Genomic DNA, 22,899 nt, shown 5'->3' with positions numbered 1-22,899 from the left:
GCCAGTGTGGCCGTGTGTGCCACGCATGCTATCGATATTTCGATGACTTTGTGTTGCCATCGATGTCTCGCCACCTCTAAGCACAATAAATTGTTTTTTCAACGACTGCGAGGAAAATCCTTATAAACCCACGAAAATAAACAATGCTGCAGCGCTAGGCGGCCGAGTCGAGGACCATAGGTGTTTCGTAAAGCGCTGGACTCCCCCGCAGACCCGGAAGTCGCACAAAACCCCAAGCAGCCCATCTGGCAATGTGTGTGCGTGTGCGTGAGTGAGCGAGAGTGGCCGTCGCAGTGTGCGAGTGTTTGTGTGAAAATGAAAATCAGTCAAATTCTGCTCGTCGCCCTACGACTTTCAGGCACTTAGCCAGACTTTTACACGTTTCTACAGCGGCTAGGATCACTGGGAGGGACTTCCCCGCGGGGCACACACCACGCAGCACACACCACGCACCACACGCCACCCAACAGGCTCGACACCTGCGCACTCGCCAAGCGATCGACGGAGCCAGCGCGCGGACTACAAGACTGGGATTCGCACCAAGAGTACTCCAAGCCCAAGGAGCCGCCTGCTATGCTTCTGCACCTCCCGGAAGCAGCGACAATCAAAGCACCTGCCGAACACTGAGGACAGCTGACAGGCCCACAGGTCCGAGAATTTCATTCGCAGAAGCAAAGGCCCCCGTCGAAATCGGAAACCCGCTCCAAGGTGAGTTTGCCTGCTTGTAAGTCAACCCGTTTGCTGAGTTTAAGTCGAGTGCATTCGGTGTCTGAGTACTGAGTACTCCAAATCCCGCACAAGCATTGCTCCTTATTGGGGCTCTGATCAACCCCATTTCGTCATCCAATGGCGCCCAGAAATTCGGTAATTTATGGAGCATTCGAAGACCCCTTTGGCGCCTGTTCCCCAAGGCAATTATCTTATCGCGCCGTCATGTTTTCGCCATGATATTGCGCCTAATGTTGTGTGCCTGTAGAATTGCATTTGCCAAGATATGGGTATATACACTGAAAAACCATAAGCTCTAACATCTACCTCTAAAATTAGGTAAATTGTAATTTCGGTCAGATTTCAAGAACTATTTTTCATTGTTTTATCAGGACCAACGACATCTGGAAATAGTTTGCTTCACAAAATCACAAATTGGAATTCCAACGATAAAAGCTTACCATAACAAAATATGTTAGATTAGAAATATTAATGCTTTTTGAAATTTTCTAGGAATAACATAAAAAGCTCTGAGCTGGATCTACATTTATAGAAAGGGTTTCTATTGTATTGCCTAAAAATTGTAATTTTTGGGAACCACATTTGTATCCCTATTGTCTTATTATCCGACTGAGGGGATTGCAAAATCTTATCGTACTGTAGAGCACAATCATTGACAACATTTTTAGAGTGCCATGTTGTACCAGCTTGCTCGACATCCATTTCGCCCCGTGTAAGAGAACACGAAAGGCCTTTTGCCACTTTTTAACCGGCTAAAAGGGGTGCAATAACCCGGGTCGCTTTGATTTTCTCCTGTTCCGCCAGCGAATGCACTTCGTTTTGGGTTGCTGTCGCTTTGTCTTAATCACATTAGGCAAAACGGCTGGCACGCGACGCATGACGAAAGCAAGTGCAGAAGCGCCAAGCGGCACACCGAGCCTCCCATGCCACCCCATCACTGACCTACAAAGAGTGCATTGCTCGACGGCCGACCAAACTAAGTTCGCAGGCCAGGGGTTGGTTTACTTTGCCCCTCGACCTCTTCCACGGATGCGAGTGCGAATTGTGACGGTTAAACTTCGATGGAATGACATAATCTCCGAGCAAAGTTATCCAGAGCATGAAAGAAGTTAGCTCTAATTGATTCTACCCCTCATAATGGCAAATATAGAGTGGAATTAGGAGATACGTAAAGTGTACTTCCGATGAATGCTATGATAATGATTGATAAGGAAAAGTCATAGAATGCAATACTATTATAGCTCCTACATGGTGGGTAATGCCAGATTTGAGAGCTTTCTGGGTGTTAGATACAGTATGTATACATATGATATTTCACTGCAAAAGAACCCCATCTGTAAAATATTTAATGTGCCTTTGCACCATCCCCTGGTGTGACAGGATTTTGAGACCCCTTCGGTAATGGTATGCATGGCACAAAAGGCGCCCCAGTCGCCGGGTTCAATGTCACCGGCGATTGTGGTAGGCCATGGCACCCCACACCATCCCCACACCATCTCCATCCCGTCCTGGAGTCTGCTGCCAGTCTATTGTCGAGGCCGCTGAGTCCATCCCCCACTGCAAGTACACCGCGGCGCAGTGCATACAGAAATATCGAGTGCTGCTGCAGTGACACACGCAAAGATTGAGGACTGGGGGCTGGGTACGGGTGGTGCAGGGGCACCGGTCTATATGGCCGGGGAACGGGCACTTGTCGGCCTTGTGTGCGGCCATTTGTCAGTTGAATTCTTTGCCTTCGAGCACTGCATCACACGAGGCTTGATTTTGATTGGCACGTAGAGGAGAGACTCTGCCTCTGCCTCTGGCTTATGCTGCACTTCCTCGTGCATCGCAACCTGGAACTGAATCATAAAGTACTCCGCTCTCCGACTCCAGTTTCGAGCCCCATGCTGAGGGCTTTCGCTTCCTCGCGACTCCGGTGACTCATGCTCTGCGTTTGATTTTTGTTTACATCACTCATGGCCGTTGCACTGCAAGAAAAGGGGTCCACTTCTGTAGATACAATGAAAGAATACTGTAGCAGTTGCCGAAGATGAGCCTATTTTGGGGAAATACAAAACAATTCATTTTGTATTTTGGGTGTGAGATTAATTGAATTTAAATGATTCACGATGTATTATGCATCAAAAACCAAATTTTGTAGTATCGCTGAAATTTTCCGTTCGTTATAAAGTATTTAAAGCACGCTGTTCTTATCGGAACCGAAAAAGAATTTCCAAAATGATGAAGCGTGGCAATTTATTTGAATATTTAGAACAAAAATTGTTTAAAATATTAGTTTAATTCATGTTTTAAATTATGTTTGTAACATATTGGAGAAATGCCAAATAATATGTACTTTATAATACTGGCATTTTTTGGGTTCAACCAGGTACTCTACTTTCTTCCCCTTTTCAAATATTGTAACAACTAGTTTTCTCCGTGTGTGGTGTATGCAAAACACCGAACCCAACACCGTTGTTGTCATTGAGTTCATCGCCGTTGTCTCCGGTGGTGTCGTCCGCCTGGCTCTCATGATGTTTGCGTTAGTTATTTAAGCATTGTGCGACGGTGCTGCAAACCGCATTTTAATAAACCCGCGAAACAGCAGCTCAGCACAGCCAGTGCAACAATGCAATGTTTATCTGGTGCTGGCGGTGAGCGAGTATGAGCTTACATCACACACTTAGCAAGCGATGAGGTAGCCGATGCGCAGGGAAGGGCGGGCAGAAGAGGCTTCGGTTACCAAATGCAAATGCAAAGTGGTGCATGGTGAAACGCTTAGACCAGAAGTAATTCGAAACGCAGTGCTTGGGCTGATAAGGGCAGCTCAATGCGATGGATTCATTCCTATATGGGATATGGATACGGATGCAGGCGGTGCAAGGTTGCAGGAAGGTTGGCCTAATCGGGGAGGGTAGACAGGGGGTGCTAAACATTGGAAACTAACAGATGTCAGTTTTATGTATATTATGTATGATATAAGTAATTATTATTAATATTATTGCAAAGATTTGTATTATCCATCTTAGTTGACTTTATTTTCAACCATTTGATTTTACAATGAACATGTAGCTCCTTTTTATTCTGACTAATGCATTAGAAAACAAGTTTTTGCCATTTCTGATCAAAGGTCAAGGCTCAGCTGCTTCTGAATCATTAGAGTGAGATCTCAGGAACGACAGTGTGTATCTTTGACAGGGAAATTTCCATTTGCCAGATACAATTGCCTCTATCAGATCTCTGACCTTTCTGGCAATTATATATTTGGCACAATAAAATCTGTGCCTCCTCAGTTTTGTTTTCCCCTCAGACACATTCACCACACGATGTATTTACGTCAGCGGGCATAAACGGTCGCTCATTCACAAAATAAAAATTATAAACAAATCGCCGCGGGCCATTAAACATTGGCATAAGAAACGCTGGCGGAGCGTGTTGTCTTCGGCATTTGTTGCTCCGAGCGATTTGCACTGCGGTCACATACTATTATCGTACCGCGTGGCTTTGGAATTTCAATGATTTGATGACCAGATGCACGACCCTCCTCCCCGGAAAGTCGTCAGAGCCGCAGCTGGCACGACTTGCAGCTGAAATGTAAATGCTAATTGTTAGTCCAACGGCTGTGGTTTGGCCTGGGCTTTGGGTAATTGGAACTGAGCCACAGCCCAACGACAAAAATAAATTAAAGAAATTGAAAGCGAAAGTCTGTCAATTAATTCGCAAGATTGTGCGCAACTAAACTGGTTTTCCTTGAGAATCAGGCAGAACCTCTGAGTCACGCTTACATTTTCTTCTCAAGCGCAGATGTTGGAATATAAATATAATTATTATTATTATATGTACATTATAGAGGTAGAGGCTTGAAAGTGATGAAAATAACAAGAACATCAAAGCCCCAAACCAGTCGCAAAGCATTTGTGCGAATGGCCGAGCAAACAAAACGATGAGCCAACGAAGAAAGCCAAGACGAAGAAACATAGATGAGTGAAGAAAACCTCGGAAAAATTACCATAATTAAGAAAAACTGGGGGGCTTACTGAACTAAACTCCAACTGGGGGACACTTTGCGGTCCGCCCTAAGAAACTTGCGCAATGGGCTGCGGTCGCTGGCTGTTTGGCTGCTTTCGGTGTTTGCATATCGGGTATTGTCTTACGGAGGAGCCTTGCCGATGGGCGTGCTGAGCACTTAACACCCAATATTCGGCTTACATAATGGCCGGCGCTGGAAGTGGCTTTTGACAGCCGAGCAATTTGTCGGTGGCGTGCCTGGCTTGGGAGTGAAGTTGGCGGTGGGCAGAGGCTTGATTTCCGCGCTCCGATTCAGTTTGATTCGCTGACCAGCCCCGGAGCACAGCACGCCCTTGTTTATGTGTGCATTTGGGGCAATTAACCTGATGACAGTTTATTGGGGCCATCTCGGAGCTCCTTGGGATGGGGACGGAAGCGGCGGCACACCTCGAAAACGTTAATTGAATGTAACCCGAGGATAAGAGCAGGAGCCGCAAAAACAGCTCCCCAGCCCACCCACACGTAGGAACGCCAATTCGGAATCGTTTGGGGGGTGACTCATTTCCCCTATCAGGAAAGAAATTGCCGAGGACCGCCCTATTCAATTAATCGATTCGCTGTCGTTGAACTTCTCATATCAATAGGGGTTTAGGAGTCGAATGTGCTTCAGAATATAATCGACTTCACAGTGCGCGACACAGTCATAAAACTGCCCAAAGTGGATGATCCACATCCCAAGAATGGTACCACCATCGGATCCTCTCGGAAACTGAATCACTCTACATCCGGGCTAAGGTTTCAAAGGAAATCATTCGTTCATAAGAAAGGACAGCTCTTAGGAAAGATTTCATGACTTAAACACCTATCTTTGATATTTAATATCGCTGATTTTGCCCTTATGAAACGCAGCGTTGCCTATCACCGACCCATCAAATTTGTTTTCAAACAGTTTTCTCCATTCCCTACGTTCTTGAATAAATTCTTTTATTTCGCGCTGTCTGCCCAACCGTAATTCTCGATAAGATATAGTAGCTTTATAAATACCTGGGGTCTTATGCTTCGGATTTCCAGCGAACTTGCAAACGAGGTTATGAGTCATCGTTTAAGGCAAATATTTAATGGAACTTCTAAGATATTTTCAAATGGTCAGACAGTTTGGAGAACCATTGAAAAAAGGCGATAGGGCTACAATTTGAATGAGTAAAAGTAAGTCATCTTGTTGGAAATGTCAGAATATTTCCAAAGAAATGTTTCCACTGGCAAAAAATAAGCAAAGTTTGTTTAATGGTCTCAATGATTTTATAGGCTGTAATATACTTTTATTGTATTAATAAGTTATAACAGCGACATGATCCTATTAGAATTCTATTTCCTTTTTATCCAGTATAAAACTGATGAAGATATACTAGGGTTTATTTCCGTGCGGGGACCAGTTTCCCTTCTCTACAGCAGCTGTTCAATTAAGCGACAATCCGTCTGGGTGAATCAGGCGGAATCGAGTGACTCATCCGCGCTGGAGGCTGGCGGAGGGGGATCATCTGGTGGACAGCAATTAAGGAGCCCCGGTTCGCGCCAGACCTGTCCCACTGTGCCAGTTAAATGACTCAAGAGCGCCGGGTTTTTCGCACGTTTTGCTGGCCCGCCCTCCAGGCCCACGGTCTGCCTTTCCCCAGCAGGTCCGTAGATCTGCAGATTCTTCCCATCATCAGTGGGGCTGATGACAAGTGTGGTCTGCCTTTGTGGTTAATCTCTGTCTGGGCCCCTGCGCTTTGTCTCGGTCGCTTATCCACAGACCCATAGAGCGGGCTGCCCCCTCCCGGCTGTGACGTCAGACCCCAGTTAATGTTATTTTTGTTTTTATCGAAGTGCTCACGATTCCCCGCTCGGAGACCGGAGACTCTCCCGGGGTCTCTGTGGCCATTCTCCGTTGGACTTTATCGCTGGGGCATCGCATGCGCAGCCGTTGGAGCCCCTCAGTTGGGTTTCAACTTGCGAACCGAGCGCAACGCGCGTTTCACTCCAAAACAATACTCGAAGTCACTTATATCGGTCCTCGCAAAACCACCTTTGTTTACGTGCTTGTGTAGGAAAGAGCAACAAACAATAGCGAAACCAACTAATAATACAACAAACAAATCGGCGGAAACGTTATCATCAGAATGTAAATAAAAGCCCCAAAAATGTTGATAGTGTTTATCAAGAAATAAAGCGATTTCGCCCCTCGGCGTCGGGGAAGAATTCAATGTGCCTTGGGCTGCCTCTTTAGGTTGTTGGAGCACTTGGGCCTGATCATCATTTGTGCGAACTTGTAGCCGTAGTCGTAGCCGCGCCAGCTCATCCAGGTGATCCCGCGGCCCGAGAGCTTGGGCTCGAATCTGCCGCCCTCCAGATACTGGCCATTGAGGTTGCTGAAAAGCAGAAAGACGCATGTCTTATTAAAACAAAGACCCGGGACAAATATCAAAGCAGTTCCCATGACTTCAACAATTTCAAGATCGATTCGGCTTGATATTTGGATTCGAGAGGTTTCTTCTTATTGATCTCACCTCCTCTCGCACTGGTCGTACCACCAGGCACCCACATAGATCCTGGCACATCCGTGACCCAGAGCATCGTGGTCAAACGTGGAGAAGGGCATTCCCTGGTGGTACCTCAGGGAGTCCCCAGCGTCTCCCGAGTATTTACCCAACAGGGACAACGAATAGGACTCGTTTGCATTGCCAATGGCAAAATCCTCGTATCGTGCGTCATGTACAACTCCGTCAAAGTCCTCCAAGTAGACGTAAAGCTCGTAGGGCTCCGCGGTGGTTAGGAAGTGCAGTTTCCGCAGACCCAGAAAGAATTCTCCGCTGAGGTCCCCGAATCCCTGGCTATACTCCGCCCAGCTGCGGTAGAAGTTCTCGCTGCCATCCCGACGCCGTTGGATAACAGTCCATCCAGATCCCGCCAGTCGGGTGTCGCAAAAAACCGGAAAGGGCTCCAGGCCAGGCACTTCGATGACATGGATGCCATCCGTGTTGATTCCAGCAGCCAGACAGGAGGAGGGATTAATCACAGCTAGAAGTGGAAAATACTAATTTGTATTGGTCGGACTCAGCAGTTTTGTAGCACCAATGACTTAAGAGATGGCAAGACCAGGCGTTAATATCATTAACTTACGTTCTCGATTCTCTTTCTGTGCTGTCATTTCTGTGTAGCTCTGTTTTAGTTCTGCCAGCTGCACTTTTAAGCTGAAATCTAGTTTTATAACATAAAAAACTTTGGAATGACTTTTAATGCCCACCTGGAAATCATTCTTTCAGCTTTGTTGTAGACAATTTGCAGCCTATTGCTTTGGCCATTGCAAGAAAGGCAACCATAGCTCAAAATCAAAACACAGATCATACAAAGCTTCATGATCTTGTCCAGTGCCCTGTTCCTATCAGTCTAGATTATTTGTTTCAGTTTTACCAGAAATCAACTTCGATACTATGTAGTTCCAGTGGCTTATCAAGTGCATTGAACATCGTAGGTCAAGTCTGCCTTGAGCGGTAGTCGGTAGTCCCAGCAGGAAGTTGAAAAAACTAAATGATTTCATTGAGAATCACAGTATATTTCGCGTTTGTGATTGAGATTCTGATTAATGTGCTCGGCAAGAATGTGGTGATTCAATGGCAACACCTTTTGCATGTTAATCAAGGGCGCAAGCAAATTGTTTTCACGTGGACCTCAAAGAGGGAGTGAACAGCTCATAATGACAATATCAGCGATGAATCACGGGTATATTTCGGCACTTGGGTCGTACCATCATCTGGGTTATCCTATAGCCGTAGTTGTGGCCACGCCAAGACCTCCAGCACATTCCTCTGGCGAACAGCTTCTCCTCGTACTTGCCCCCCGGCATGTACTGCCCATTGAGGTTGCTGGAGTAATTTAAAGTAAGAACATTACATTTTAGAAAGTGCTCTATGCAAACCTACCTATCCAGGCAGGCATTGTACCACCACCCGCCCAGGTAGTAGAACGCACAGTTCCTGGCGAACTCACGATCGTTGTCCCTATCGTAGGTGGAGAACTTCATTTTGCGGTGCGACCGAAGGGAGTCCCCCGCAGTTCCGGAATATTTTCCCAGTGCGTTCATAGCGTAGCCATCCTCCTCGTTTCCAATGGCGAATTCATCGAATTTGGCATGTTTCACAGTGTCGTCGAAGTCCTCCAGGTGGACATACAGTTCATGGGGTTCCAGAGCAGTCAGGGCTCGAATCTTTTCGAGGCCCAGAAAGTACTCGCCCACCAGGTCTCCGAAGCCATTCTTGTACTCTTCCCAATTGCGAAAGAAGCTGAGGTTTCCACTGAATCTCCTCTGGATTACAATCCATCCAGGGCCAGCTATTTGATTTTCGCAGTACACTTGAAAGGGACTCAATCCTGGTACTTCCAGGGTGTACAAACCATTTTCCTTAGCTTCAGAAAACAAGCAGGAAGTGGGATGTACCTCATTAGCTTCCATTTGCGAAAGGGCCTCCTTTATACTAGGGAAGTGCGTTTTAAAGCTTTGTTTACATTTGGTTTCTTAAAAACTTACGTGGAAAGTACATTTTCCGACTGCTCAAAGGCAGCCTCTAATTGTTCCAACACATTCAGCGTCTGTCAAGAGTTTTGCTTATTTAGGTCAAGTATAAGTTTTCCATAGGATCACAATATAACCCACCTCTACCCGCAAGACAATCGTCAAAAAAATTGTTATAGGCACAGAATAAACTGGCCAAACCGAGAGCTTCATTTCGTCAGCGAATCGATCGGAATATAATGTGATTTGCAAATAGCTGAATATTTCATTGCACACAAAGGAGGCATCGGAATCGACTTTGTTTACTTGCAGTTCCTTATCAGCAGCGCCTTTCAAATTACTTGATTATGATTTCTTGATAGCAAATTATGGCTTTCAGTTTCCATTCACTGAATTTTTTCTGCGAATTAAATGCGATTTTGAAAGGTTTCTCGAAAAGAGCCGAAGAAATTTTAATTGAAACCAGCCATAAATGCGATAAAAACAAAAACAATACGCAACCATCTTAAGATCTCTTCGGATCACGTGGGATTGCTCGGTTTTACTTAAGTGGGTTGTCCCAGTTCCTCTAAAACTGTGCTGTTTTACGCGCTGTTTGAGCTTGAAATTTCTTATTTGGCTTACATCTTTTACAGGTAGGGGTATCATAAATTTATTGGATTTATTTGATTTATTTAAGATAAACTGATTTAACTATTCCCTAATGTTATATCTTCCTTAAATGATAAGTAAATAACTTAAATAAATATATATTGCTATTTGCAAGTAGTTAATGGTTGAGGTATACATTTTACAAGCTAGAGAACTTCAGGCTTCGGTGGCTCCACATCTCTTTGGTCTCTTTATCGGGGCGTCAATCTGAAGACAACAGAAAACAAGACATAAATAATAAGTATAGAAATGGTATTATAAACACCCAGCACATGTGAGTGTGACGGAGTGTGTGGGTGGTGACAGCGGTCTTGGCTTTGGAAGCCGCTTGATCGACGCCAAAGTGTTAGCCAGTCTTAAGCCAAAGCTTCGCAGAGGCGGACGCAGAATTTGTGGATTTCTCAGAGCCCGAAGATTTGTTTCCATCACACGCAACGCAGAAATGCGACTAAAACGAAGTTCCAAGCAAAAAGTATATGAGAAAGTCTTGGTTATATATGAATAGTTCAAAAGATCCTAATCTAATCACAATTATTTTAAAATAAACACATTGGTTTCCTTTTCCTTTTCAGATGGCTATTCCGCCACCACCGGGACCACCGCCGCCGCCAGGGCCCCCACCACCTCCGGCGATGGGTGGCCTCCAGCTGGGCGGCAAGGGAGGAGGCGGAGGAGCGGACGCCCGATCTGCCCTGCTCAGCTCGATCCAGAAGGGCACCAAGCTCAAGAAGACCACCACGGTGGACAAGAGTGGGCCGGCGCTGTCGGGCAAGGTGTGTGGAGAGGGCGGAGCTGGAGTGGGAGCTGGACCCAAGCGAACCCTCAACAACAACACCAGCACCAGCAACCACAACAATAGCGGCGGCAGCAATGGCCTTGGCAATGGAACCCCCAAATTGGGAGGCCTGTTCGAAGGCCTCTCGCAAATGCCGAAGCTGAAGCCCGTGAACGGCATTCGCGGTACGTTTACTATTTTTAATATGCAGACGAATATCGTTGCTCAACTTATTTCCGTTTTCCGCCCACGCAGCAGCGCCGTCCGCCGGTTCAACAGCGGCATCGAAGTCCACAACGAACTCATCGGCTCAGCAGCGCAGCCACAGCCCCCCGGCCGCGGCGACCGCCTCGAGTGCCAGCAACGGACCCATGGACTTCAACACGGAGCTCACCAAGCACTTGACGCTGAAGCGCCAGAAGCAGCAGCAACAACCACCCCAGCCGCCGACGAGCAGCACACATATCAATGCAACAGAAGCCAATCTGAGAACAAACCGGGGACCACCACCGCAACCGCCGAAGGTGAGAGATCGCCCCATGGCGAGAAAGCTGGAGGGGATCGTCTATTGATAGAATGGTGGCGGGAGCTATCAGTAGGAAGATTTGTGGAAAATTGGTAAAAAGATAGGGGTATTGGGAATGTGGGTGAATATTTCGGTTTATAGTTAAATTATAGTTATGCGTAGATATATCATATGTTCAGTAATTATAAATAGGGAAAATGGATTTTGTGAATATATATGCTGTAGAAAAGTAACTTTTATAGAGTATTAATGAGGTATCTCCGTCAAAGATCTTTTGAAAGTGCCACACAAATTAATTTAATAGACATTTAAATCATGCTACTGGTTAACCTTTAAGCGACTTTAGCTAAGAATGGTCCCAAGGCCTTGTATTTAATTAGACGCAAGTTGTCTGAACCTTTTTATCAGCGCGGCTCATTTCTTGCGAATACACATTGGTTAAAGAGCAAATTTGTTGAACTCCTTAAAACCAAATATCGACTATGATCTCTACGAGAAAAACAGCGGAACAGAAAGTGTCGCCCGCAATCCCATTGCAAACGCAACTAATCCAACCTTTGTTCTCCATTTCTGTGCGATCGCAGGCAACCAGCTCGAGTGATTCAATCTTGGAGCGCATGAACATCCCCCGCACAGCGCCGACCCCCTCCTTCGCCGCCAACTCGAGCGTTAAAGCGGCATCGCCCACGCTTTCCGACAGCGGCAGCAACAGCAGCGGGAGTGGAGGTGGCGGTGGAAGCGTCAAGAGCAAGGCAGCCAACCTGAAGTAAGTGTCATCCTCCAGCCACGAGCGGCGCACATGATTGGGGTCTGGTTAGCGGGTCTTGGCTCTACAGTTTTATTGGAACTTGAGGTGAAAAGTAGTGACCTAGTCCCTGTTAAGTCATAAATTAGTTAATGAAACCTTTAAAGTGTTTAAAATAATGGGCTCTATTCTGTTATCTATTGTTTTAAAGCCTTTAGATATTTTTAGGGTTGGGCTAAGCAGTCAATTTCCACAATTTCCAATAGAACTGCAGAGACCACCCTAATCTTACGTCTGCCTGCCGATCGGAGTGGTTTATTTTATAGTTTTTCTTTGTAAATTATTCGTTAAATTTATCTTGATTTTCTCTTTATTTTCGGATTACTTTGACGGGACCTTGTGGTTATCCTCGCACACCAAACACACGCCCACCCACTCTGTACTCATACCCACCCACAGCATCTCGTTAGGCAATAGTTTTGTAAATAGTTCAAAGACAACAACGAGTGCCTCGACCACGTCCCTGAACACCAGTCAAACGTCCTCGACGGGATCGATGCGCAGTCTGGCGCCCAACAAGTCCACACTGTTCGGTGGTAGCGGTGGCTCTAGTGGTTCTAGTTCCGGGTCGGGTTCTGGTGGTGGTTATGCAACAGTTCAGAAGTCCTCGCCTCCGTCGACGGCCGACAGCACGCCCTCGGTGACGCCCACTCCGCCGCCGCTGCAGCAGCAGAAGCCGGCCATCAGCTTCGGCAAGCCCAACTTTGCTCCGAAGCCGCCGGGCCTCAACCAACTGGCGCTGGCCAACGGACAGCGTCCGGCGGTGACCAGGCACCACAGCATGAAGTCGCCCAGGTATACCGATCAGCATCAGCTACAAGCTTCCGTAATCCCTAACCCAGCACCGCTGCGATCGCTCATCTGCTTTCATCAAACTCGATTTGGGGTTTGCCTTACGCTTATGCTTTTCTTTTTGGCTCGCTAACAAGCTTTAAATAAGGGACTTGTAAGGAATCCAGCTCATCCTGTTTGTTTCCTTCACAGATCCCCGCCCGCGGTGGGCAGTGTCAACGGTCCTGTGTTCCCCACCCAGCAGCATTTGGGCACAATGCGTGGTCCACTGCAGTTCCACGGCAGCGAATCCAGCCACAACACCAGTGCCGGCAGCATGCGATGTGCCCCCAACCCGCCAAAATGTAAGTTTATCAGAAAGAGTCATTTAAGCAGGGAATACTAATTTGCCAATTACATACTTGCAGCCCGCCCATCGGTCAAGCCGCCACCACCGCCCACGCCTGCTCGCAGTTTCTCCAACAGCAATCTGAACAACATCGGAGGATCCACCCCTTTCAGTGCGGTGAACACTGCTCTCATCCAGAGCTCGTCCGCCACCTCACAGGCTCCTTCGCCGCCAATCACCCAGCCGCCCTCGTCCTCCAGCAGCAGCAGCAGCGTGGCTGCGTTGCGCGACCAATTCCGTGGAGGCGCTGGCATGTCCAATGGGGCACCCTCGCCACCACTGCCTCCGACGCCTGCTCCCACCTCCAACTCATCATCGACCACCGCCAGCCCCAAGTCCTTGCAGCGCGACAATGTCAAACCGATTATCCTGAATGGAGGTCCTCTCAATCCGCCGGCGCCACCACCGCACCGCAGCTGCCCACCTCCACCGCCTCCACAGCGACAGTCGAGCAATGTGAGTAGCCATCTGACAATGACAACAATGGCCCAGAACAACAGGTTGGCCCAAATGCCAGGGGTGAACTTTAATGGACGTTGTTGCCTTGGGGGCTACCTTGGGAGTTTTTGGTAGATGTAGATGGGATGAAAAATCAGAGGTTTTTATTATGACAAAACAAGGATGGATTTAGTGGGCAGAGGGTATTCGAATCTTAAAATAGGTGACCGATAAATATAGGAATAGATATAAGGGGAATGGGGCTACGGCGTAGTTGCCCAAGTTTATTTGCTCCGAACCTATCCTAAACTTAGCATCCAGCTTTGCGCAGTGCATTTCGCCCCAGCCACCCCTCACACCCCATCTTTCTGCGCCAAATTTTGGGCTTCTCCCTGCGCCTGCGCGTCACCTGGCTGCGAGCACTCCTGGCTGCGCACTGCCTGCTCGTATCAGTCCAGTCCAGTGTTCCGTTTATAACTCACCTAGTTGCGTGTTGAGCGGGGTGGATTGATTTTCCAAGACGAGACGTGACCAAAACACAGGGCCCTTGCACACAACCCATTGCCTTGAGCGACTGCCGTGGCCCAGTGGCCCGCATTCATGAGCTCCTCCAGCAGGACCGAGTGAGGCGCTGGATGTGCAAGACGCTGTACTCGATTAAGAAGATAATCCTCATAGAGCGCAGAGCGAGGCACGGTGGCCAGCCAGTCAAGGTTATCAGAATGCTGATGCTCAACAGCAAGCGCAACGTAACTACCTGGCTGAGATAGTCCCTGCTAAGCCAGTAAAACCGAACTAAATGTCTCCTCTCTCCTTGCAGGGTGGCTCCGGATCGGGATCGGCGCCAGTGCCGCCACAGCGCCACTCCTCCATCAGGCCCAACGCCCCGTCGACGCCACCCACGCACATGGCCAACTCCTCGCACCAGTTTGGCAGCAGCTCGGTCCTGTCGTCGGGATCGGGCTCTGGACTGGGGGGAGGAACTGCAGCCAGCGTGGGGCGCCTGGTCAACGACTTGGAGACCAAGTTCGGCAAGCGGTTCCACAACGTCACCGAGTTCCCCAAGCCGCCGCCGTTTCTAAATATACAAAAAGTCTATCCTAGTCGCACGTTTAAGGCCACCAATGGTATGTAGTCGAGGGTGTGAGCAGTGTGTTGTTCTGTGAGTGTTTTAAGTTAGTGCAACATCTAGGAGCATACTACGTGTAACTGCGGTTATTGTTATATACATAGTACACACACCACACACCCCATGGAATGCTGTTATATAATTAATGTTTTCTAAGGCACACGCTCTGGCATTTTAGTTTCGAAGCTGAACGATCTATACAACGATTCTTATCTCTAAATAGTTTTAATTTGAAGTGTATTACTACTATTTTAGAACATACAACCAACACGGCACACGCATATGTTAGAACCCGCAGAGTGTAGGAGTCTTTTTGATTATTGTTGTTTATTTAATGTTAACGAGCAATGAAGTATTTGCATAAGGCGTAGCGCAGAATGTTATTTTGTATATTGCATAATACTAAAGTTGAATAGCTTTATCCAAACATAAAATATATATTTTATACACTTTATGTTATAATTTGTTAAATTTCAACGGGGAAAGGAGGCTTTCCCATTCGCGATATTACTCTAAGCACACACAATATTATTACGCCTAGCTGTATTTTAACTAATCTACTATATACTTTACATGTACGTGAATGTAAACAGGAGCCAATCCATAGTGCATCGTATCCCCTGCGCCCCATACGAACATTTCTTTTACGTGTAGCGCATGCTTTTACTTGTGCCCGGCTATCATTTTATATATTGTACCCGCGAACATCTCTATATTACACACCCATATTATACCCGATGAATATTTAATTTTTAGTATGCAACAGGCACATTACGAGTAATTGTTTGTTTTAGTTTCGAGGTTATCTTTTGAAGAAACAATAAACCAAAATTGATTTGGATAATATACATGAACACACTTCATTTGTTTCATTTTGTGTTTCGACTTTTCGCCAGTTTCTGGGCTTTCCCGGAGGAAGATATCTCCGTTCGGTTATTGGTTCGATATCATTTGTCTGTTACAAAGTTGTTTATGACTTAGGGTTGTATTTATTTCCTTTAAAATATTTGTAATATTATTGTTTGAATTATATTTCAAAATGTTCTATTATTGTTTTTAAAAGAATTATATTATTTCAGCTCGATTTGATTAATTTGATTCGATTCTTCCTGCATCATTGTGATTTTTCGCTCACTTTTCTTTAGCATATTGCACTAAAAGTCGGTTATTCGAAACATTTGTACTACATTTTCGCAGTATTTCACCTGTATGAATAGAATTGAGTTAGTAACCCACATTGATCAATCTTCGCTATCCTATCTATCTATCCACGTTTGTACATATATCTCTCTCTCCCCGATCCTTCGAATCTCCGTGAACAGCGACCGGAAGCAGCAATGTGAACAACAACAACAGCACGGTGGCCAGCAACAATAACACGACCACACCTCCCAATCCTGGCGCGTCGGGAGGAGCAGGAGGCGGGGCAGCACCGGCACCTCCAGTCCTGAAGCCGGCGTACGCACCACTGAAGAAGCACCGGGCCCCGGCACCTCCGCCTCAGGCGGGCGTGGCAGCCGCCACGGTGTCGGTCATCCGGCAGTCGAGCTTCCTCTACGGCGGAGCAGCAAGTGGCGCCGGGGGCACCACCAGCATACGACCGCAATCCCAGCCGGCGGGCATCGGGCCTCGGAACTCCACCGTCTACTGAGGCGATCTGCGTGGATAGGGGAAAGCTTAGTCTTTGATTTTTGTACATAAGTGTGCTTGTGGAGTGTGTTTGTGGCTTCGTTGTCGGTGTACTGAGTGTGGGAATGTAATGTGCCACAGGCACTTGTTCAAGTCAGTGGAAAGAGCATAGAATAAACCAAGCACTTAGCACACTGAATCCCAAAAGAGAAAGCAGGAGCGACCTGCACAGATCCCCCAAAATTCGTTGGCGTCTTCCCTGGCTGCAAGTAATAGTTGAGGCAGACAGCAAAGTACACCCCACTCAAAGATCTATGTATAGGACTAGCACCGAGTTAGTGAATTATCGAGCAAGGCAGCATCTACACCTTCTATATGCGGGTGTAAATGATCGTACGTACTTCTAGGAGCGCGCCTCTTCGCATAAATATCTTACTAGACTGAACATGTTATGAAACCCAACAGCAACAATTAATTAATGTAATTATATACGATATTTAGAGTCGATTACTGTACGACTTGATCCCCTAGAGCAATACACACAAGGAAAAGAGAAAATGTTAACAATGCAACACTGAAGCACAACCGAGAGCATTTCAACGAAACTCGCCACATTCCCTTCCCGACTCTTTAGTTTAATGTGCAATACTAGAGTTCGTGTGATAACCTCGAAAGTATTAGGTATTATCTATCATCTGTGGTTTTCGGCAAACGTTTGTTAAACTCCTTTTTGGGCGCTACTATTGGCAGCGAGCATAACACATTAATATTATTATTCTTATTATTAACTCAATCATTGTTGTTGGACTTGGTGTCATTAGAAGTATTATTCAGCAATTGTATAACATTTTATTCCGAATCAAAATCATTGCAGTTACAAATAAATTACGAAGTCATTCAAAAATTGAGCAGCCTTGGGTTTTCATCGGGTCAACAAAGGTGGAAACAGGATGTACAAAGCTGGGTGTGGGTAAGCTATATATTTGAGTAAGTGTAAATGCTCTCAAGCCATAACAACTTTGAACTTAATCCTAGTTTAAAGTAAAATAAAGCCTTTCTTGGTTACATGTAATAACAAATCGCACTTGTTAAACTTAGAGACTAAGCTATGGCTGGTCCTAGGCGACCTCGTTCTTCTGCTTAAGACATTGAACCGCCTCCTGGAGGCCCTGATCCTCGCGTTTGCGAATTCGCTCGCATTTGGGGCACGGTTGTTTCTCGTTCAGACACTCTGCGTGGAACACGGCTCCACAGGTCAGGCACTAGAGAAGAAATATAACCGAGTTATGAACGAGTAGTAAAAACATTCAAGCAGTTAACCTACCCTGAAGGTGGTACTAATGTGAAAGGGATACAGCACGCGTGGACTCTGGCAGATCTCGCAGATGAATCCCTTCAGCTGGCACAGTCTGCACTTCAGCACATGTCCCTCGCCCAGTTTAAAGGCCTTCTGCAGCTGCTGGCACAGCACGCCGCGCTGAATGAGGCCCAAATCCGCTATGGAGTACAGATGGATGTGCTCGTACAGATACTCCCTGCCCGCGAACTGATTCTGCAGTAGTTCTATGCTGCTCGGAGCACAGGTGTACAAGTAGGCCCTTATGAAGTTCAGTCGGATGCGCAGGGATTGCAGCTCAGCCATGGCATCGGAGGCAAAGTATATCCTGGGATTCAGCAGCTGCATGTCCAGGAACGGATGCGAACGGAATTCGGCCAGGAAAGTGGCTGCCCGCTTGCTCACGCTGTACTTGCGGAAATCCCAGTTGTAGATAATACGAGCGGGTATCAGTTGCATCTCCACGTCCATGCAGCTGTTGCAGTAGTAGCTACCACTAAAGGCGCATACTCTATGGGGATACATACGTTTTTAGATTGGATTTCTTAGGATGAAGCCATGCACTCACTGAAAGTTTGAGTATCCAATGCCCAGCGGATGCTGACAGCTCTTGCAGAGGAATCCCTGGGCATTCAAACCCGGCTCCCGTGCTAGCTGACACAATTGGGCAACCATTTGCTGCAGCTCCACCATGTCGAACTCGGAGGTGAGCAGTTCAAACTCGGAGTTGGTCTGCAATAGTTAATTTAATGATTATTTATAACCTTAAACATATTTCACTCACATCTAGTGACTGCAGATCACTCAAGTCCTCCGAAACGGGAGGATCGCTATCACGCTGAGGCTGCGCCACGTTCAGGTTGGAGGCACTGGCCCTGAACTTCTCCCAGATCTCGGACCATCCTGCTCCACTCTCGCGGTTGCTCTCGTGCTTCCGCAGCAGGGCATTGTAGCTGCACCTGTCCGTGTTGGGGGAACGCAGACTGGCGGCGCTACTGACGCTTACAGATCGCTGGAAAAACCTCGATCCCGTCAGTTCTTCGCCGGGTGAAGTGGGTGTTGCCTCAAGGTCACCAGACCAGGAAGTCTGCATCAAATTGGACAGAGAGTTACTGCCCTGCGGCAGAAGGCAGGGAGCCTCCAGATCAAGTTCGGCAAAGGACTTGTCCACATGATTGGATTTTTTTCGGGCTTTCGGCTTACTCCCCGATGCCACATCCGGCTCTGCAGCTTCACCGGCATCTGCTGCTTCAGCACCTGCCTGCTCCTCGTTTATCACATCCATCTCATCGAACTTTTGCAGCAGCAGGTCGAGATTCTCGCGGTGGCTCAGATCGGGCACTCCGAAGTTGCTATTCCTGCTGAACGGGCTATTCGAAATGGACTCCGAAAACAGCTCGTTGGTTTGCAGAGGCTGGGGCGTCGGTATGGCTATGATATCGGAACCCAGTGAGCTGGCCACGTCCACGCCGCTGCTAATCTGCAAGAGAAGCACTTAAGTAAGTCATATTGCAGTGATAAAGCAGTATAGTATAGGAATCTTGTATAGAGGAATGTGTAAGTACTCCTATTGAGGAATATTAAATGCTGCTCCATACTATATATGTATTATTTGTGTTTCAGACTCATACAGGATATACATATGTGAATCTATACGATCGAAATCCCCTTCTTACCGGACAGGATTTGAGTGCGGGCGTCCAGAGATCGGATAGCTGCAGTGAGTAGTCAGGCCACTGGTTGAGCAGGCTGGAATTCACGGGCAAATCGAACTGCACGTAGGCCTCCAGGCTCTCCATGATCTTGGCGGCCGTTTCCAAGCCCTCGGAGTCCCTGATGAGGGCGTTGCGCTTGTAGTATTGCGACAGGGCCGATCCGTTCTTGCGCATGTTGTTCAGGTAGGAGGAGAAGACGGATTCGTTGAGGGACTGGCGCACCCAGGCGCGGCACTGGCCAATCTCCGAGGTGATCTGGCTGAGGCCCTGCACCTGCTCGATGACCTGCTTGTGCATGAAGACCATGCAGGGCGACCAGAAGCTGGGGTCCGGCCTGCGCTCCACGTCGCCAGCAATGACATTGAAAGTGGCGGACAGAAAGGAGTCCTTCAGTCCGTGCAGGAACAGGGCCTCCAGGGTGGTGCACAGGGCACTGGTCTGCTCGCATAGCCCCATGACCTCTGCAGGAAGCAAGGAGTATCATTAATCTATGACCATTTCCGGGGGAGTACCCACAACTCACCCAAGCTCTTCTGCTTCACCTCGAACTCTATCTCGCGGGCATTTTCGTTCAGCGTGTTGATGAGCGCCTCCTTCACGACATTCTCGCGTTTCGATGAAAAGTGGTTCAGGCTGCGGAACAGGGAGCTCATTTGGGTGTCTTTCCTGACCTTTTTCTCGGGTTTTCCTCCGTGGGCCCCTGGAAATTAGCAACAAGAAACCTCTGCCCCAAAGTGTGACCGCAGGCGCAGGCCCAAATAAACAAAGGAAAATATACCAGATAGCTGATTGAATACCATTTCAGTTCCTATATTTTAATTAATTTACTTAGAAGCAACACAAAATTATACGTAAGTTTACTATTTTTAAAAATAGCTCTTACAAATCAGAGTTTAATTTATAACAATTTTTAAAGCCCGCGTTTGCTGTGAGTTATCGATAGGCCAACCACAGCGTACATGGTCACCCTAGAAAGTACAGTGGTCAAAACAGACGCAATTCAAAAATCGTAACGGTCTTCTCATAATTCAAAAATAAATTACTTTGGTATCTGCCGGCGAATCAAACCGAAGCCAATTAATACAAAGGTGCTCGCCAAGGCAGTCAAAAAGGCCACTTCTCTAAGACTTCAGTGGCTGTTCGCTAAGCCACTCGACCAAACCCGTTCTGGTTATTCTTGACTTTCTTTCCCAGATCACATCAAAGCTTATGTGTGAATGCTCGATTATGGAACAAAAACCCCACGCAAATCAGCAACAACTGGCGGAGAAGCCGTCAGCGCGACAGAATATTAATTGATTTCGCTCGGAGATCTTTGCTATCGCGCCTTGTATTGTCTTGTTATTGTGTGCCTGGGTATTTTCGGGTTTGTTTCAATGAACCGTCGTCCATATTCTGTAGCCCGTGTGACTCACGCAGATCTCTCGGCCGCCAGGGAGTTTTATTAATGAAAGACCATCCCGACCTGGGGAGGCTGAAAAACCCGATGCACGTAGCCAACTGATACCATACTAAAATCAAAATTTGTGTTAAGGTCACGGCGACCAACAAAGCCGATTTTATGTATACGCCACGCTGCTGTTGTTGTCAACGCATTTTTTCAATATTTTTGCAATAAAATTTTGTTGTTTTACAGAAGATGCGCCGCGGCTGTCGTTGTGGGCCAACTGGTTCAGCATTCAAAGTGCAAACAGGTCTTCCGACTGTCTTCGGCTTGAGGTTGTTTCAAAAACACATTTTCCATGTGGGCTGCATTCGGCAATTGCATTTTATTGAATTTTATTGATACGAAACTGGTTGCCAAATCGTTAATAACATAAACAATTTGGCCAACAGAATTGCAAGACGTGCTTCGTTTATTGCTGGCCATTTTTTGGATGAGCCTGAGTGCTAAAAATAATACTCAAAGCTCAAAAATAAAGAATAACGAACGTGAAACACTGCTTAGCATTAATACATAAGGTTAAATGTGTTCGAATCAATTTTGAAACTAGAAAACATTTTTGAAACCTTGATTTATTTCAGATCATGTTTAAGGAGAAGTGAGAATTGTTTTGAAACCTTGATCTTTCCAAGCTAATATTTTGAGTAATCACTTGACAAATACCTCTCATTGGCGCCTTAACAGTGATTTATTGCTACTTTTAGTGACTTTTTATTACAAAAGCTAAGGCTAAACCTTGGTTACCTGCAGACAGTACCATACTATCTTCTTTTACAAGATCGTATTTGCAAAAACTGACTACCTAAACATAACACTTAAGTTTCGAGCTGGAAAAAGGCATGTTTGCAGAGCTGGGCTTCCCCCATTAAAACTGTAAGTCGGATTTCGCGCGGAGGAAACCGTTGGAGTCTGTTGTGTGACATTAATGACGATAAACAATTAATAAGGCGCTTGGCTCTGGGTGAAGGGTCGCGAACGGGCGACATTTCCCAACCAGTCGACTCTATTAAAGTAAATAATATGTGGCGCGCATTGTTGGTGCTCTGGGCTGACTTTGCAGTTTCCAAGATGCCAGCGTGCTGCCATTGTTATGGCCACAGAAAGCTAAGGAAACCCAAAAGATACGAAACGAAGCGAAGCTGGCTGAAATATATAAAAACGTTTGTTTTCGTAATACAATTTTGATTACTTCTTCGACGCCAGCAGCCCATTGATGGGCATTGTCTCAGCTGGGCCCCTTTTGTGCGTCCCTAAGCGATTTGATTTATGGGCGGAGGTGCCCGCCCGGTGCCCCAGTCCACAGAGGTCCACAAAGGCGCCCAGCTACCGTTGGCCATTTGCCGGGATCGCAGGCCATTTGGCAATAGCTTTGTTGTAATTGTGGCAATAATAATAGCCGTGATTCCCGACGCGAGCTGACCCCCGTTCCCCAAGCCCACTGGGCAATCATTGACATCGCCGAGGTTCCAGGGGCTTGCTCTTGGGGGAGTGTCATAAAAAATAACTTGGGAAAATCCAAGATACTTCAATACCATCTTGAATTCTATATTTATTCAAGAAGTAAAGAATAAGTATATATTTATTACATTTATCTAAAAATGATCCGTTGAAGTTAGGACCCTTTCTGAAGAATTCGCGCATGTAAAGAACAAAAATTTGGGTTTTAGCCAATACATTAAGTAAATCCCCCTAGCTACACCCGTTGCTGGGCCATCATGAGCCTAGGAAACTGGCTCTTTGATCGTCGAAAGCCAAATGCCGGTACGAATGCTCAAATGCGGAACCAATAAGCTGACATAATTTTCTGTGACGGGCGAGAAATCAAAGTTTGCCCAGGCCAAATGATAATTACGTGCATTCCAGAGACATCCGAAGATATGGTCACGGCTGGCTTTCGAATGCGATCATTAACGCTTTTAGTTTGAAGGCGGTTATCCAAGGACGTAAAAGGAAATTTCAGTGAATTAAAAATGTGTGATCGTAACATTACTCTGAAAAGAATT

At 46.7% G+C, this 22,899-nt stretch overlaps 4 protein-coding genes across 9 annotated transcripts; 1 reads left to right on the top strand and 3 right to left on the bottom strand.

The window, feature by feature from the left end:
* Positions 1 to 52: 52 nt before the first annotated feature.
* Positions 53 to 17,309, top strand: LOC108022556 (WAS/WASL-interacting protein family member 2). Of its 6 annotated transcripts, none has more exons than XM_050888102.1 (10): positions 53 to 708; positions 10,492 to 10,879; positions 10,953 to 11,218; positions 11,805 to 11,986; positions 12,425 to 12,820; positions 13,010 to 13,161; positions 13,225 to 13,661; positions 14,261 to 14,392; positions 14,464 to 14,770; positions 16,095 to 17,309. In XM_050888102.1, the coding sequence occupies exons 2-10, from the start codon at positions 10,492 to 10,494 to the stop codon at positions 16,421 to 16,423; spliced, it is 2,589 nt and encodes an 862-aa protein (XP_050744059.1). In that variant the 5' UTR covers positions 53 to 708; the 3' UTR covers positions 16,424 to 17,309. The 6 variants fall into 6 exon arrangements, with proteins under 6 accessions (XP_050744059.1, XP_050744056.1, XP_050744060.1 ...); XM_050888099.1 differs by having other exon boundaries at positions 10,950 to 11,218; XM_050888100.1 differs by lacking the exon at positions 53 to 708 and adding an exon at positions 6,654 to 6,880 and having other exon boundaries at positions 10,950 to 11,218.
* Positions 6,856 to 8,119, bottom strand: LOC108022558 (microfibril-associated glycoprotein 4). The gene is made up of 4 exons (XM_017091552.3): positions 8,003 to 8,119; positions 7,879 to 7,949; positions 7,266 to 7,776; positions 6,856 to 7,127 (listed from the first exon to the last, which is right to left on the bottom strand). The coding sequence occupies exons 1-4, from the start codon at positions 8,113 to 8,115 to the stop codon at positions 6,959 to 6,961; spliced, it is 864 nt and encodes a 287-aa protein (XP_016947041.1). The 5' UTR covers positions 8,116 to 8,119; the 3' UTR covers positions 6,856 to 6,958.
* On the bottom strand, positions 8,291 to 9,526 carry LOC108022153 (fibrinogen C domain-containing protein 1). Its single transcript, XM_017090995.3, has 4 exons — positions 9,410 to 9,526; positions 9,284 to 9,345; positions 8,679 to 9,230; positions 8,291 to 8,621 (listed from the first exon to the last, which is right to left on the bottom strand). Exons 1-4 carry the CDS (start codon positions 9,479 to 9,481, stop codon positions 8,462 to 8,464), a joined length of 846 nt encoding a protein of 281 aa, XP_016946484.2. The 5' UTR covers positions 9,482 to 9,526; the 3' UTR covers positions 8,291 to 8,461.
* A 57-nt stretch (positions 17,310 to 17,366) lies between the features above and the next one.
* On the bottom strand, positions 17,367 to 20,208 carry LOC108022557 (sorting nexin-29). The gene is made up of 6 exons (XM_017091551.3): positions 19,976 to 20,208; positions 19,414 to 19,913; positions 18,522 to 19,217; positions 18,306 to 18,469; positions 17,726 to 18,248; positions 17,367 to 17,663 (listed from the first exon to the last, which is right to left on the bottom strand). The coding sequence occupies exons 1-6, from the start codon at positions 20,103 to 20,105 to the stop codon at positions 17,520 to 17,522; spliced, it is 2,157 nt and encodes a 718-aa protein (XP_016947040.1). The 5' UTR covers positions 20,106 to 20,208; the 3' UTR covers positions 17,367 to 17,519.
* Between the last annotated feature and the right edge of the window lie 2,691 nt (positions 20,209 to 22,899).

The sequence above is a fragment of the Drosophila biarmipes genome, chromosome 2R (genome assembly GCF_025231255.1).
Source record: "Drosophila biarmipes strain raj3 chromosome 2R, RU_DBia_V1.1, whole genome shotgun sequence".
Lineage (NCBI taxonomy): Eukaryota > Metazoa > Arthropoda > Insecta > Diptera > Drosophilidae > Drosophila > Drosophila biarmipes.
The sequence above is the reverse complement of the archived record's forward strand: the minus strand, read 5'-3'. Positions and strand labels throughout refer to the sequence as shown.